Source organism: Panthera onca, chromosome D1 (genome assembly GCF_046562875.1).
Source record: "Panthera onca isolate mPanOnc1 chromosome D1, mPanOnc1 haplotype 2, whole genome shotgun sequence".
Lineage (NCBI taxonomy): Eukaryota > Metazoa > Chordata > Mammalia > Carnivora > Felidae > Panthera > Panthera onca.
Window position 1 is genome coordinate 86,208,589 of NC_138348.1, and position 15,357 is coordinate 86,223,945.

The 15,357-nt window shown below is 42.8% G+C and overlaps 1 protein-coding gene across 9 annotated transcripts in view; it reads left to right on the plus strand.

Moving 5' to 3' along the window:
• The window catches only part of OPCML (opioid binding protein/cell adhesion molecule like), a 1,068,196-nt gene that overhangs the window by 1,032,603 nt on the left and 20,236 nt on the right, over positions 1–15,357 (plus strand). For 7 of the 9 annotated variants that reach the window (XM_060605265.3, XM_060605269.3, XM_060605271.3 and 4 more), the window contains 3 exons: positions 11,699–11,836; positions 12,249–12,369; positions 12,851–13,002. In XM_060605265.3, the coding sequence (XP_060461248.3) occupies positions 11,699–11,836; positions 12,249–12,369; positions 12,851–13,002 (411 nt within the window). The remainder of the gene's footprint in view (positions 1–11,698; positions 11,837–12,248; positions 12,370–12,850; positions 13,003–15,357) is intronic. The other 2 variants (XM_060605264.3, XM_060605268.3) reach the window with 1 other exon arrangement.

Sequence of the window (15,357 nt, forward strand, 5' to 3'; positions counted from 1 at the left end):
ATCGAGAGGAGGGAAACAAGAACAGCTACTTGTCAAAATCTGCATGAATAGGATTCTTAGAAGGGAATGAAAAGAATTAATTTCCCCCATTAATAGAAGACATTACCCTCAGGCACACACAGTCTTTCATAATTGTCAAAACCTCTTTCCTCCTCATCACCGAGCAGCAACAGCACAGTGACAGATGAGAGCCACCTTGAAATTGCATGGTGTCTTTATTATTGTACCTGTATTGTCAAGACCCCAGATAAAGCTAGGGTGGCATAGGTCAATTCTGCAGTGTGCATGCCTGACTGCAGGAAACTTCTTTTTTTTCCATATAGGTCAGTGACCCTGAGTTTCTGGGTTGGAACTTTGCCTATCAACACCATGGTCATAAGATTTCTAGAACTCAAAGAATTATGCAGGATTCCTGGTCATAGACTCTATTGCTAAGTTATGAAAGACTATAAATGACCTTAGAAATCATCTAGAGCAGGTTTTTATTTGATAGGAGATAAATAAGGCTTGGGGTGCTAAAACACTTACTCAAAGTCACATAGCACATTAGTGGCAATGCTGGGGTTAGATACAGGTCTTCTGATCTCTAATTCAGTAGTTTTCTCCACTTATTCATGTTCTTGGCAGAGTCATAGAAGACTGTGTGTATGGTGACTTCTATGGGGACTAGGCTAAGAAGGGAAGCCAAGAAGATAGATGTCTTTTGTGAGAGGTCAGGTTAATAAGAGTCCAAGTTGGATGATAAGAGGCAGACAGACTTGCCTAGAATAGCACAAGGTGCAGATGTAGAGAGTCCTTGACAAGAAGGTTTCCAAAGGGATCCAACCTCACAATAAGGGCTCTGGGCCCCAAAGGCAGAGACATTGCCCATTGAGTGCACAGTTCCTAATTCTTCCTTTTCAGCTGCTGCTCTGAGTGTGTGAGCAAAGCTATCTCCTGTGATGATTCAGAGCTCAGGCCCTCCAATTCTGTGAAGTGTGAAGAATGTCTCAGATGCGGCCAGCATGCCAAGTGTGCTGCTTGGCTTAGTGGGTGTTTTGCCTGGAAGCTAATATAAGGATTTCAAAAATATTAATGAACATTGATAATTAGCATCATTGTCATGTGGCTGTGCTGTTGGGAACTAATACTGGGAGAACATAAAAGGGAGAGAATAAGAGAAGAGGAAGGAGGAGAGAAAGTGAGAAGAGTCAGGCTGCATCAAGGCTTCAAGTGTAGAAACTGGGCTACATTCTTCCTCAAAAGAGCATCTCCCCAATAACCTGAAAAGGCTCTGGCACTGTGTCCATGAGTTCTCTGGGCCATCCTAACCATTTTAGAAGGTGCAGGTATGGTAGATGACATGCCAGGAATTTGAGCCAGGATTTGTTAAACCCCAGATGGGTTTCCATCCTTTGAGCTGCAGTGCTGATCCCCTTGTTGCAGTTGATTTAGTGTCCAAGCAGCTGCTCTAGTCTATAATCTCTTGGAAAACTGTAGTTAGCTCATGGTTCTCAAGCTCCAAGGAACAGAGCACTTGAAGTCATTATTGACCTTCGTCTAGCAGAATCTTACATCTGAGAATGCACAATTTCCTTGGGGACCAAACCACTTCTTATTGACTTTAAAAGTGTGGGTGTTGGGACAGCCCCACAGGCAGAGTAAGGTGCAATCAGCAGCCCAGGCCGATCCTGATGGCAGGACTTTCCATGCCCTGGGAGTACAGTGGCCACATGGATTATCATCCAGAACAGGATACTTTTGAGAGCAGAAGGTGACCATTAATAATTAGGCTTGGAAAACAGGTGTCAACTGACAACTTGTCCCAGACAAACTTAACTATAAGGTCACCCTACTTATAAAAATAACAAAGACGTCCTTGGTGTTGCTATACAAAAAACATTAATCCCCAGGGAAAACAAGCCATGTGCAGTTGGTATTGGAAGGAAAGATTTAATTCCCCCCAAACCACATAAGGAGCACAGCATTCAGCCGATGTGCTCTGTTATTAGAAATAATTTGAAGAGTTTGGGCACAAGCTGAACCCCAATGGATTTTGACCCTCTAGATTTGCGGTGGGCTCAAGAAGCACATTTTTTCAAAACACCCTTAGGTAATTCTGGTGTTGGATACTCACTGACCACACAGTGGCATGGGACATTTCCATACCTCCAACATATTGTTTTCTGGGGCACTTCCAACATATTGTTTTCTGGGGCACCAGGGTGGCTCAGTCAGTTAAACATCTGACTCTTGATTTCAGCTCAGGTCATTATCGCATTGTTCATGGGATCGAGCCTATCAAGCTGCACACTGATGGCTCTCTCTCTCTCTCTCTCTCTCAAAATAAATAAATAAACTAACCAAATAAATAATATATATATTGAAACTGGAGCTGGGTAACTCGTCATTCCTGCTTAGGCTAATGCAGGCAAGATCAAATCAAACTTTCTTAAGACGTCTATAAGACATACACAAATGAAACAAGTAGTACCTATTCAGTGCTTTGATTCGTTTTTTTAAATTATTGATTATTTTTTAACACAGTAGTTTATTTCAACTAAAGTACAGAGTTTATTCTCCTTTTAGTTGTTAGTAATGAAATAGCCTTGTTGGTTCAGAGTGCAAATAATGGTAATGAAAGAAGAAACCCTGTAATAAAGAAAAACTTTTCAAATGCCCTTAATGTTTTGTCAATAACTTAGCTCTTTCGGCTGTGCTTTCTAAAAGCAATGATTTTGTTTTCTTCAACCTCTATGTCTTTTTGGTTTGAACTGTTTATATCTGTCTACATTTGAATACTTTGTAGAATATAAATGTTAGCTACTTCTTTAATTAAATAGTCTGCTTTGTTCTCCAAATGGATTTAAGCTTCTGCCCTCAGTCAATTGTCTGCCTCTATGGGAAATCCCAGAGTTTTGCATTCTGTATCCTCATGTTCTCTGTCTTCCTCTCTCACTGTGTGTGTGTGTGTGTGTGTGTGTGTGTGTGTGTGTGTGCCTGTGTGTGTGTGTGTGTGTGTGTGTTCAACTCCTCTCTTCTTTGTCTGTCATGCACTCTGGACTTCCATTGCAAGGCTATGGGCCACATCTTTGCCAGTATCCTGACTTTTTCCATATCATTCACTCAAGACTACTCCCTCTGGGTCAACAGTATCATCTAGATTATAAAACTCTCATGTCCTGGTTCTCCTTGTGGCTAATGAACCAATCTCAGAAAAGAGACACAAGTAAAGCCAAACTAACCACATGTTTTCACTGTACTTTCGACAGGAGCAACTCTTGCCTTGATGCTTTGTGTTAGTAGATCTGGGCATTCCCATCCATTTTGGGCTGATGAAGGGCATTCGACACTGTCAGGCCCAGCCCTGGCTGCCAGTACCTTGCAGTGTGGCAAGGTCCCATTTGCCAGACTCGCTTGCTGGCATTCCAACTGTATGTCTCTCATGGAGGCCCATGGACAGTCAACAGAAGGCCTGAACACACTCTGAGTATGCAGAGCCTTATGGACTGCTAGGTCTTGAGTGCATTCTCAGCAGAAGAAGCCTGGGAGTGTATAAGTAGAACTGGCACTTGGTAGATAAAGGCCACAGGAGCCTCCCAGTCTACCAACTAGGGATGTAGTCCTTTGTTGTGTGTCAGGGTCCCCTGGACAGTGTTTAGAGGATGCCAGTGATGGCACAGTTCAGCCAATCTGTAAGCATGGGCACAAAAGTATGTTTTCATAGTGCTCCTTGGTTGATGCTATGTGCCACCTGGGACAAGACCTCTAGGCCCTCCCTCCTAGACCTCACTGCAAAAAGGTTTCTTGACACTGTATTCTCCTGTCCCCACATACCAGACAAAACTCTTCATATCCCCTGTATTTGGCTTTCCTCCTCCGGATAAAGTTCCCATGTACCAGAATTTATCTTTCTGGATAGTCCTACCAGATGAGTCATTTGAGCCCTTCTCTTCTTGTGTCATCCCAGGTGTTCCATCACAAAAAGGGAAAAAATTTAGGAAACTCACCACTGCCAGGAAATTCCTTTGAGCCCCCAGTTCCCCAGAGCATTATTAATGTACTCTTTCCCCCACTAGAAGCTCAGCTGACTTTCCCAGTCACACATTGATCTTGTCATTAGCCAACTTCCTGTCAGCCTCAGGGAAGGCAGCCAGCAAGGCAGTCTTGGAGAGGAGCACACCACCCTTCCCTCAGGCAAGGTCCTGGTGGCCACAGTCTGAGAAAGGTTGTCTGAGCCCAAGACAAAGAGCTTCTGTCACCACCAGCAAGTGAAACATTGACCCAGAGGCTCAGTCTCCAGAACAAAATGACTTTAGCACAATTCAATTTATTGTATTAATTAAGGGAAAATGAAACCATGGGTTTATCATACTTTTCATTAACTCCAATGCAACAAAGGGATGTATCTGGGAGTTGGGAGCAAGTGAGGATGGAATATACTGCTGTCCATACTCCCTGGTTTAATTAAGGAGGGGTAGCTCAGAGTTGCTTATTGTCAGCAGCATTCTAAAGAGAGTCAGAGTGTCAGGGAACACAGAGATGTGGAGCAGCCCTGGCAGAGAGAGAGATTAAGTGGAGAGAGATAATTTGGTGAGGGTTCAGTTTCCAAACCTTTGGCAATTGGATGTAGAATGAATAGATACTGTGTGTTCATCCTACATGAGATGCATATACAGCTCAAGGGAGTGGAAGGTGTAATCTCATCTCAGTGTGTTCACAATTTAGAAATGGAACACCTACCTTATCAGAAGCAAGTGCAGGCAATACAAGACTGAGGTCACATGAGCCAAATTGTACCAAGTGCTGAGATTTTACTCCAGTTCCCACTCAAGCTTGTTTCTAATGCTTCTGTCATTCAAGAGGAGGCTCTTGTGTTGAGAGGTATGTGATTTGAGAATGAGGCCAGGAAATCCCTAGGGAGGGTGAAGAAACCTACTCTCCAGCTTATAGGTTTCCAGAAGACAGTTCCCCTGTACTCCCTAGGAGGAATAAATCCCTCTTCTAAACTGGTCACTCTTTGTCTCCACGGATGATGGGTGACTAATGTCACTGTTAAAGTTATTTGCTCAGCAGCCCTTGGACCTTGTCAAGCAGGGATAAGTCCATTATCTAGAAGTGAGGCAGCACATCTGATTCTCCATCACCTTCTTAATCTACCTCTGCTTGGGTCAAAGGGTTCTCCTTACACTTGATTCTCTATTCCAATACAGCCCTTATTCCCAGGTCCAGCATTGGGCCTGTAGCTGAATACCAAAGGCAAGTACTCCTACTGCAGTAGTCCAGACACCTTTAGTTCATAGGGAGAAAGGCAAGAACCTCTGTCAGTCTTGGATGCCAAGCCCAGATTGTAGGCCAACCTGACAGCAGTAAAGCTGGTATTTTGATCTGCTTGTGGCTCACTTTATGTGATTATGTTCTACTGGCCAGAATCCTGGAGAGAGAGATGGATGAGTGACAAGATTGTGGCACATATCATCACATGCACTTCTGACATCTACCTTGCCCTACATACCTCAAGGGCACAGAAGCCACTGGGAGGGAACTACTCCAGACAGTTCTTTTCCTTGACCTTATCTTGCTCCAGACCTCTAGGATAGGAGTTCCAGAAAATATACAACAAGCCAGCCAACCCACACCTTGTTTGATTTACTAAGCACTCCTTATAGAAGCAAAATCTCAGTTCCTTGCTAACTTGAATGGATACTTAGTTTTGGTGAATGGACAAGAAGCTATTGTCTAATATAGATCAAAAAGCCTAGGTGAGGCCTAAATAGGTCAGAAGCATTCACACAAGCACCTGGACTTTGGATTCCAACTTTCCAAGTTTAGTATTAATAAGGAGCATCTATAATAGCCCTTCTTGCTGAGGGAACAGGGAAATGTCTGTTCTTGCTTTTCGAGAAATCCTATCATGGACCCTGGGGTGTCTACACAATTCCCACTCCCAATGGCTTCCTTCTCTTCCTCTTTCTCTTTCTTCTCTTCCTTTCTCAGCCATCTGACTCCTCTTTCCCTCCTCTGGCTGTTCTCTTCATGATGCCATTTTCTCTCTGTCAATACCTCCTTAAATTCTTAGCCCTCCTCCCCCTTCTCATCTCCTCATATTAATTTCCTCTAAGACACCCGCCCCTAGGCATGTGCCACTGTGAGCCATCTCCTGACAGATCTCTTGGCAAAAGCTGTGACAGGTGCTGACATTTAACCTCACAAAGCAGTTTCCCTGGATAGAGCGTCAGCTTTCAGCGGCATATGAGGAGGGACACTGGGGTTGGGGCACCCAGAAGGGGACTTTTTAATTATTTCAAAGGGAGAAGCCAGTCAGAATTTGCCTCAATATGAGGATGCTTGTTTTGGATGGTGTGAATAGTATGGCAACAGAATAGACTTCCCTCTGAAATCATCCCTGGGGATGTTTGCACAGAATGGGGAAAGATATTCTGTCAGAGACAATAATCCAAAAAATGGAAGGCTAAAATCTTTGATCCTCCATGGTGTTTCCAACTGAAATTCTTTTTTTTTTTTTTTTTTTTTTTTTTTTTTCAACGTTTATTTATTTTTGGGACAGAGAGAGACAGAGCATGAACGGGGGAGGGACAGAGAGAGAGGGAGACACAGAATCGGAAACAGGCTCCAGGCTCTGAGCCATCAGCCCAGAGCCCGACGCGGGGCTCGAACTCACGGACCGTGAGATCGTGACCTGGCTGAAGTCGGACGCTTAACCGACTGCGCCACCCAGGCGCCCCTCCAACTGAAATTCTAAGGAGTTGTGTGAGGAAAAGAAGGAACGATTAGGCATAAGAATGGTGACTGAGATACAGCTGGCATGGGAGGACAGGATGTGAAGGGAAAAAGAAAGAAGAGGAACAAGGTCAGAATCCTTCCAGATTTTACTCTGGATTTCCCATTTGGTCTCCTCAGAGATGAGGATGATGTTTAAGTTTCTTCCAGCTCTAATAAATCTTTCTGACCCACTGCACCTTATGAGAGGGATCTAAAAATGATTAAGAACACTGAAAACTGAGCTGAGGGACAGAAAAATATACAGTGCTCCAGTTGTGGGGTCATGAGATTATAGACTGCCCAGGGTCAAGGACCTTGTCTTCTACATCATCTCCACCCCACATACAGTGTCTAACCCAGCCCTTTTCTCAAGGTACATGTGAGTAAGATAACTGCAGGTAATATCAGGGAAAGCAGATCATGCCAAGGATCCTTCCCTGAAGCAGTTTCTTGGTCTGCCCCTCCGTTTCTAAGATGCCAGACCCTATGCGTGGACTCTGTTTGTTCTTTGCCTTCTGTGACTGTGTTAAGTCAGAATATGTGTCTTTGTAGAAGAAGCCCCCTTGTGCCCACAGAACCACGGGGCTTGCTTACTCTGTCCCCAGGCACATGCCTTGCATCTAAGGGGCCCTAGTCCAGGGACCTCCCACATCCCATGATAAATGGCCCCATTTGTATTCTTGAAGATCTTAATCTCACTAATATAGTGTATTGACTTTCTTAAAAGTACTCATCTAAGGAAAGAAATAGCTCATTTTTAAAAATTATTTTTAAATATTTATTTATTTTTCAGAGAGAAAGAGAGACAGACCATGAGTAGGGGAGGGGTAGAGAGAGAGGAAGCACAGAATCCGAAGCAGGCTCCAGGCTCTGAGCTTTCAGCACACAGCCCGATGTTTGAACCCATGAACCACGAGATCATGACCTGAGCGGAAGTCGGATGCTTAACAAACTGAGCCACCCAGGCATCCCAGAAATAATCCATTTAAAAAAATATATTTCTGCCAATGGCTTAGAATTCACTTACTTTTCCTCCCAATCATGTTATATTGGGATGCCTGAATGCATAGAGCAGGTTGATAATGCTTTTGGGTTATTGGCTTATTAAGAGACATCTCACCATAAAGCAAAACTGTGAAGCAGATTTGGAACTCTCATTTTCATGCATTTTGTCAGAGAAAATATCGTAGCCCTTTAGGCTTTAGTCCTTTTGTTTTTTTCTTTAATTCCTTTTGAAAGTGTCTTCAGAATCTTTCCTGTGGCACCTGGGTCATCTTGCTTGCACCCCCTCTACCTTTCTTTCCTTCCTCCTTCTCCTCCTCCTTCCTCTCTTGTTCCTCCCTCAGGTGTTTCTCCCTGCCCAGTTCCCTTCCTCTGCTTCCACATCAGCAGTTTGTCTTCTTGGCAGCCAGCAAAGAGGATTAAAACATGTGTTGCCTTCTGCCCTTTTCTCTGCAGCATGGAATCAGGATTTTCCATTGCAACCAGAACTGGAGAGGGCAGGGAAAGCATTAAACCCTGCAGTTTCCTAGGTCTCTAGGCATTTAGCAACCTAGATTTGTTCACCTAGTATTCAAAGCAGTAACAAAAATAACATCTCAATCACCTTCAGTGGGCTTGAGATGGGGAGGGATTTCAACATCCTCTTTCCATTTCTTAGCAAAGAAATCCATTCAAGAGAATGAACACTTTGTAGTAAGATCATAAACACTCAGTGAACAGTTCGCTTCAGGGGTCCAGATGCCCGGCTTCAGTGCACCTTACTGAGCGCTATACCCCCAAGAGGGTGTCTTTTGAGATGCAGACTCCACAAGAATCCCCTTTCTGAGGGGCATTCAGTAAGCTCTGTTGACCAAATGGCCACTTCACAGACCCAGACAGTTAGAAATGTGTGACAAGAGAGAGTTGAGAACAGCACGTGGTGGTGCCTTATAGCTTCACTGCTCACTGTGTGGGTCCCAGACCTGCAGCATGGAGATACTCAGGCATCTGTTAGAAATGCAGAGTCCCAGGCCCTGATCTAGACCTATTGAATCAGAATTTCTATATTTTTTAGATACCAGAGGAATTTATATGCAAATTAAAATCTGAGAAGCACTTACTTTATGGTACAAACTTGACAAAATTCATTTTATCACTTAATGAGGTAGTATTATCATAACGATCCCTATTTTGCACAAAACACTCTCTTCCTTCTTCCTTTTTTTGCTGTCATATAATTGTTCCATAAAAATACCATTACAGATAGTGAAAATACATCCCTGCATTCCAAAGGGTGGTTGTGTTGCCCTGTAATTGCTTCATGAAGAATCCAGAATCTGCCCTACTCATACAAATGCAGAGAATTACTCAGGGCCCCAGCACATTGACCTCCACCTTCTTTGAGGCTATCCTTTCCCTTTGCACAAACCAACACTTCTAAGTTGACTGGCATCCATAAACTTGCCTTATCAGGGACTTTAAGACAGCTGTCTGGTGTATACTGTGTAGCATGATATAGATCTATCTCATTCTCTCCAAGGTTAGCAGGTCAGTAACCCTGCCTGAGGCTCCTGCCAGGCCCTACTGCAGGTGGCTCCTTTGGTCAAATGAAGTGGAGTTTAATTACTTGTGGTAAATGCACCGCAGCACATTTTGAAAAAATAATGGCCTGTTAGTAGTATGAAGGCAGACTTTCAATTCTGCCATATTTATTCACTGCAGAAAAGGTACAGTGCATTTGGGAAGTTGTTTTGGTGTGATATCGTTGTTTGATCCTTTAAAATACTTAGATTGGTCCACCAACATAATTTCAATAAGTGAAGCAATTTTTGTCTTTATAGACTTCCTGAAATAGGTGGTCTCAGAATCTTCTTCAACTGTGAGATTCTGTTAACCCTAAGAGAAATAAGGGGGGAAAAAGATGGGAAGATGTTTACATCCCTCCAATAAATCTTGAGGAATTAGTATATGAATTAGCGTGAATGACCAAATGTCTGCTGTGGTACAGGGCTTGTGACCAGCACCACTACCTTGGGATCCTGGTAAATAGGGCCCTACGACCCTATTTCTCCCCTTCAGGGTGTGTTTCCAACCTCTACCCTCAGCCATTCTTTTTTTTTTTTCTTTTTTTATTTTATTTTTGGGACAGAGAGAGACAGAGCATGAACGGGGGAGGGTCAGAGAGAGAGGGAGACACAGAATCAGGCTCCAGGCTCTGAGCCATCAGCCCAGAGCCTGACGCGGGGCTCGAACTCACAGACCGCGAGATCGTGACCTGGCTGAAGTCGGACGCTTAACCGACTGCGCCACCCAGGTGCCCCTACCCTCAGCCATTCTTCATGTGGGTTCAACTAGATTCCCCAAGATTCCCACACTCATGCCTGTGGGCTTGTACTGGGACCCAATCAACAGTTTCTGGTTCTAGGAGGGTGACAAAGGATTGCTCCTGCTGGAAGGCCAACATTTCTTTCATGTAATTACATGATATTGGGCTACCAGAATTGGTGACTGCAATTGTTTATATATAGAGGGTCCCTTTGAAAAATATTTTGCCAGGGACCCCACACCTTCTTGGGATATACTTGGTAACTAATGGAAGAGCTTGGGTGTTTGGGACTTAGGGTGGGAAGAGGAGGCAATGAAGGTCACATGAGGTGAAAAGCAAGTGGTCTGGGGAAATGGGCAGGGTGGGGGAAAACTCCCCAAGGCTTAGACTTGAATCAAAATCAGGTTGTTAAAGCACCTGTCTCTCTACCCACTGCCCATCACCCTACCCCTCAACTTCCTGCTGTTTCACATCCATAGTGGATCTAAACTTAGTTGATGGAGCATCCATTGGATAGGAATATGTTTATATGTGTGTTTGAGGAAAATTATAATGAGTTGTTATCTTCCTAAAACTGTTTTCACTCTAATGTCTGGAGCACAAAAAGGAATCAGGCAACAGGCAGAAAAGAAATGCAAATGGCTGTACTTCCTCCCTGGCCTTTGTGTTGGCTGGGTTTTCATGGGAGCCTAGTGCTTTGACAGAACTGAAAACATTTGAATTTCAAGGCAGAGGGTCTGTTCTATTTGTGCTGAACCACAGGGATGGGGATAAGGGACAAGACAGAGGGACCAGATTTTTGTAAGACATGTAATGGCTGCAAACAATATACCTTTTACAAACCCACAATATTTTGTATCATGAATTCCAATCCTCACAAGTGCCTAGGAATAAAGCCTCCAGAATGTCCCACAAAGTCAGGTATTAAATCCATAAGGCTGTTCCAGTAACTCTGGATCCATCATTTGAGGCCACCACTGTTATTTTATGTTGGCAAACATTTATTGAGCACATCCTGCAAAACAGTCACAGAGTACTTCTGTATTCACTCTTTCTCCAATTTTTCTTCTCTAGTACAATTTGAAAACAAATCTAGTGCTTTACATCTGTCTATATTAAAATATTAATTTATTTTGATTATTTATTCTACAAGTAGTTAGTATTTTGTGCTCTGTCTCCAAGGGAATTTCTACATAATAAAAAAAATTAAGATGCCCACACTAACATACCCTAAAGTTATCCTTACATTTTTATTATGTTATTAATCATAACAATTCTCTTTAAAATATCAAAGTTTACTAGTGTGTTGGGCATTTCACATGTATTCTCTTAGTTAATCCTCATAATAATCATATAGGAAAAACAATGAAAGCCTCTTCTTTTCAAATGGTCTAAAAAGTTAAAGTGACTTGGACAAAAACACATTGACGCAAGACTCAAGCAGAGAATTTCTTTCTTCAAATGCCATACTATTTGGTCAACATGGTGTCTTATAATCTTTGACTCGATGTTCAAACCCCATTATTACAGCTTTTTGTATTCCTTTCCTTACAAGCTCAAGATATGAATATGGTTCTGTCCCTGGTTTCACAGTTTCTTGATTGTTTCTGTCTCTTTCTTTCCTCCCAGAAGGCCAGGGCTTTGTGAGTGAGGATGAATACCTGGAAATCTCTGACATCAAACGTGACCAGTCTGGGGAGTATGAATGCAGCGCCTTGAATGATGTTGCCGCACCTGATGTGCGGAAAGTAAAAATCACTGTAAACTGTGAGTTGACCCATTGTCAGGAAGTTTCAGAGGAAAAAATAATATAGGTATTAAGAGAACAAGTTGGTCATGACAGTGCCATTTTCTGATAGTTCCAAATTGTTTCCAACAGGAAAATACTTTCTCAGATTGTTTTGCACCATGAGTATCCCCATTGCCATTTTGCCCCTGGAGTCTACCTGTGCCTGTCAGAACTTTTAGCTAATGGGGAGAATTGTTTACTTTGAATTGATTTCAAGGCTTAAGAAGATGCTGGGGTAAATGCAATATCTTTAAGCAAGAATTATTTTCCTAAAATAAAGGGTTATTTAACTGGGAAGGTAGGGTGTCACAAGAAATCCATTTGCATAACAGGTGACTAAATTCCCCTTTCATCTGTTTCATGAAGTCACTCTGCATTTTCCTTCCACAGACCCTCCCTATATCTCAAAAGCCAAGAACACTGGTGTCTCTGTTGGTCAGAAGGGTATCTTGAGTTGTGAAGCCTCTGCAGTGCCTATGGCTGAATTCCAGTGGTTCAAGGAAGATACCAGGTACCCTGAAAATGGAAATAGGGCATATCTGATGCAGAGCCAATGGATCATTCCCCATATGGAAAAAGAATGATAAAGTAAAGGAGAACGATATGGCAAAACCAAAATGCGTTAGTCCCCTTTATAACAGTGTCTCCTTTTAGAACCAGGAATGAAAAAATAGAGGAAGCTGGAAAGTGGGAAAATGAATTGACCTCATTTCAGAACCTGAGATTAGTTGTAGACATGGCACCCATCAATGACTAGACACCAGTAAATTTCACCTTTGAAGCATGAATATTCTCTCCTTTTTCCTCCTGTGGAGGCTGTGGTACTTATGTTTTGAATTAGAGACACTGGGTCAGTTAGAGGAAAGGTGTCTGTGAGGAGGGGAGTCTCCTTATAAGATTCATCTCTGGTATCTATCACTTTCCCCTGCTTCTCTGTTTGCTGTTTCACTCTATCTGTAGAACCAGACCAGCAATACCTTCTCTTATTGCAGGCTAGCCACCGGCCTGGGCGGCGTGAGGATTGAGAACAAAGGCCACATATCCACTCTGACTTTCTTCAATGTTTCAGAAAAGGATTATGGGAACTATACTTGTGTGGCCACAAACAAGCTTGGGAACACCAATGCCAGCATCACACTGTATGGTGAGTGCAGGAAGCCTGGGTGCAGTGGGATTGGGGCATGTAGAGGGACAAAGGCTGGATTTGCTTGGCCTATGTTCATCCATACTGTTCAACCCACCACCCTTAGATATGAAATGCTTCTCCCTGTCGTTCTCCTAAGCATGAAGAATGATGTTTGCAAGGTAATTGATATTTCATGGTCTACTGAAAGGCAAGGCTTGCACCTCACAAAAGGAGTAAACCCAATTCTGAACCAAATTGAATGGTGGTTGCCATAAAGAACATAGAACCAGGGAACAGTTTGATTGTAGTACCTAAAGGTCTGAGGGGGTAAGTTAGATATAATTTTAAGATATCTTATATAGTAAGAGTCTATAATTCTGGGGGTTATATTTATGGATTTGAACTAAGTCAACTGCAGCCATCACGATTCTCATATTGATTGTCATGTCATGTTCTCACTCACTGAGTGGACAGAGCAGTAGTCTGTGTCTTCATCACGATGGCTGCTCTGTCCAAAGCTGGAGCATCAAAACCTTCCCTGAAGGTCCTCCCATATAAATGGAGAGGTCTCCAGATTCCTGACTGGCTCCCTTAGAAGCCCTCATTTCTCTCTCATCCAGCCTTCCCACATTGTTGTGTCCATCTCTGTGTGTAGCATTTCACACCATGGGCCAGGGCCAGGTTGTTGTGATATTTCGTGTGTGTATGTATTTGTTTATTCACTGAGATTTGGTTAGAGGTGAGTGGGATGAAAAGGTATTCATCTTTCCATGTGTACCTCAGACCCTGAACAAGCTTTCAGCACTGACATTAACTAAACTTTGTCCACCAACCATCTGAAATGTGTGATCTATGTCTTTTGTTTTCTCTCTGCATTGTGTGTGCATTGTGCTGTGTGTGTCTTAGAAATAAGCCCCTCATCAGCAGTGGCAGGTGGGTACAGCATGTTCCTTCCTTCCTCTGCCTGCCTGAATGCCTATGCTTTTGAATATAAGCCTACTTTAAAGATAGGCTTGCCTGCTCGACCTCCCTGACTTATTTACCCTTAGTAGATAGATTTCAGGGAGTTTGGTTTGCACAATTTAGGTAACAAGCATGTAGAATATGATGGCTTTCACATAAACACTCACATTATTATACATATTTGGGGAAGAGGTTCCCCCCAAAATCAATACACTTTGACTTGGTGGCCTGTAAAATAAATGAATATTCTGCTATTTCTGCACATAGCAGCACCAAGAGGAATGCAACCAAGAGACCAAATGGATTATCAAATGATTGTCTCCATGGGGAAGTCACCCTACTATGAATATTTTATTCTTTTAGATCAAGGCAAAAGGGGAAAATGATTTAATTCTATAAACTTCATTTTAAAATAGAAATATTTGGGGGTCATTATTCATAATAATAGTAATAATATTTACCATTTACCAAATATTTACTGGTTTCTATGCATTATGTTAGCCAGTACTGTGCAACATAGGTTACTAAGTCCATTTTAAAGACAAGTAAAAGGAAGACCAATGAGGTTAATTAACACTGAGGTACACATACCAGTGAGTAGGTACTGGATGAAACCCAGAAGTGGATGCTTCTTCAGATCCTGGGTAAATAGCATTCAATGAACACATGCACACACTCACAACGATGCAGAAGTACGTGCTCATCTGTGCTTCCAGAGGCAATAGCCTTACAGCCCTATTTCCCTATGCTCAATCTCAATCACAAAGAAAGTGGTGACATTTAAATTTTTCAGTCCTGGAATCAGCTCTGTAACTGTCACTTTTTATAGCTCTGGATCTAGGACAATTACAGGCCACCAGCACTGCCCACACTTTAATGTCTATGAATGTCCACGTCTTGGTCTTGATTAAACGGAGGGGAAATGGTGGGATGGGTGTGATGCTCTGCTCCTCAGCCTACCATGACCCCCTCAGAAAGGTCATGAGGGGTAATGAATATGGCCAAGAGAGGGAACCTAGGACTGACAACTGAATAATCTAGGTTCTCGCACCTCCCAACCACTAATAAAAGAGGTGTATCATAGCAGATAACAGCAATGTATCTTAAGACTGTATCACCATGCCAGGGCTGCCATAACAAAATATCGTAAACAATATAAATGTATTTCCTCCCAGTTCTGGAGGCCAGGAGCCCAAGATAAGCCAGGGAGACCTATCATCTAGTTGTGATGAGGACTCCCTTCCTGGCTTATAGATGACCACTTTGTCCTCACATGGCCTTTTTTCTGAGTGTGTGTGGTATGTGGAGAGATACAGACAGAGATGGCAATGGAGGGGGTGAGGGAGAAAGAGAGGACTCTCTCATATGCCTTCTTACTAGGGCACTAATGCTATTGAATTAGGGCTCTAA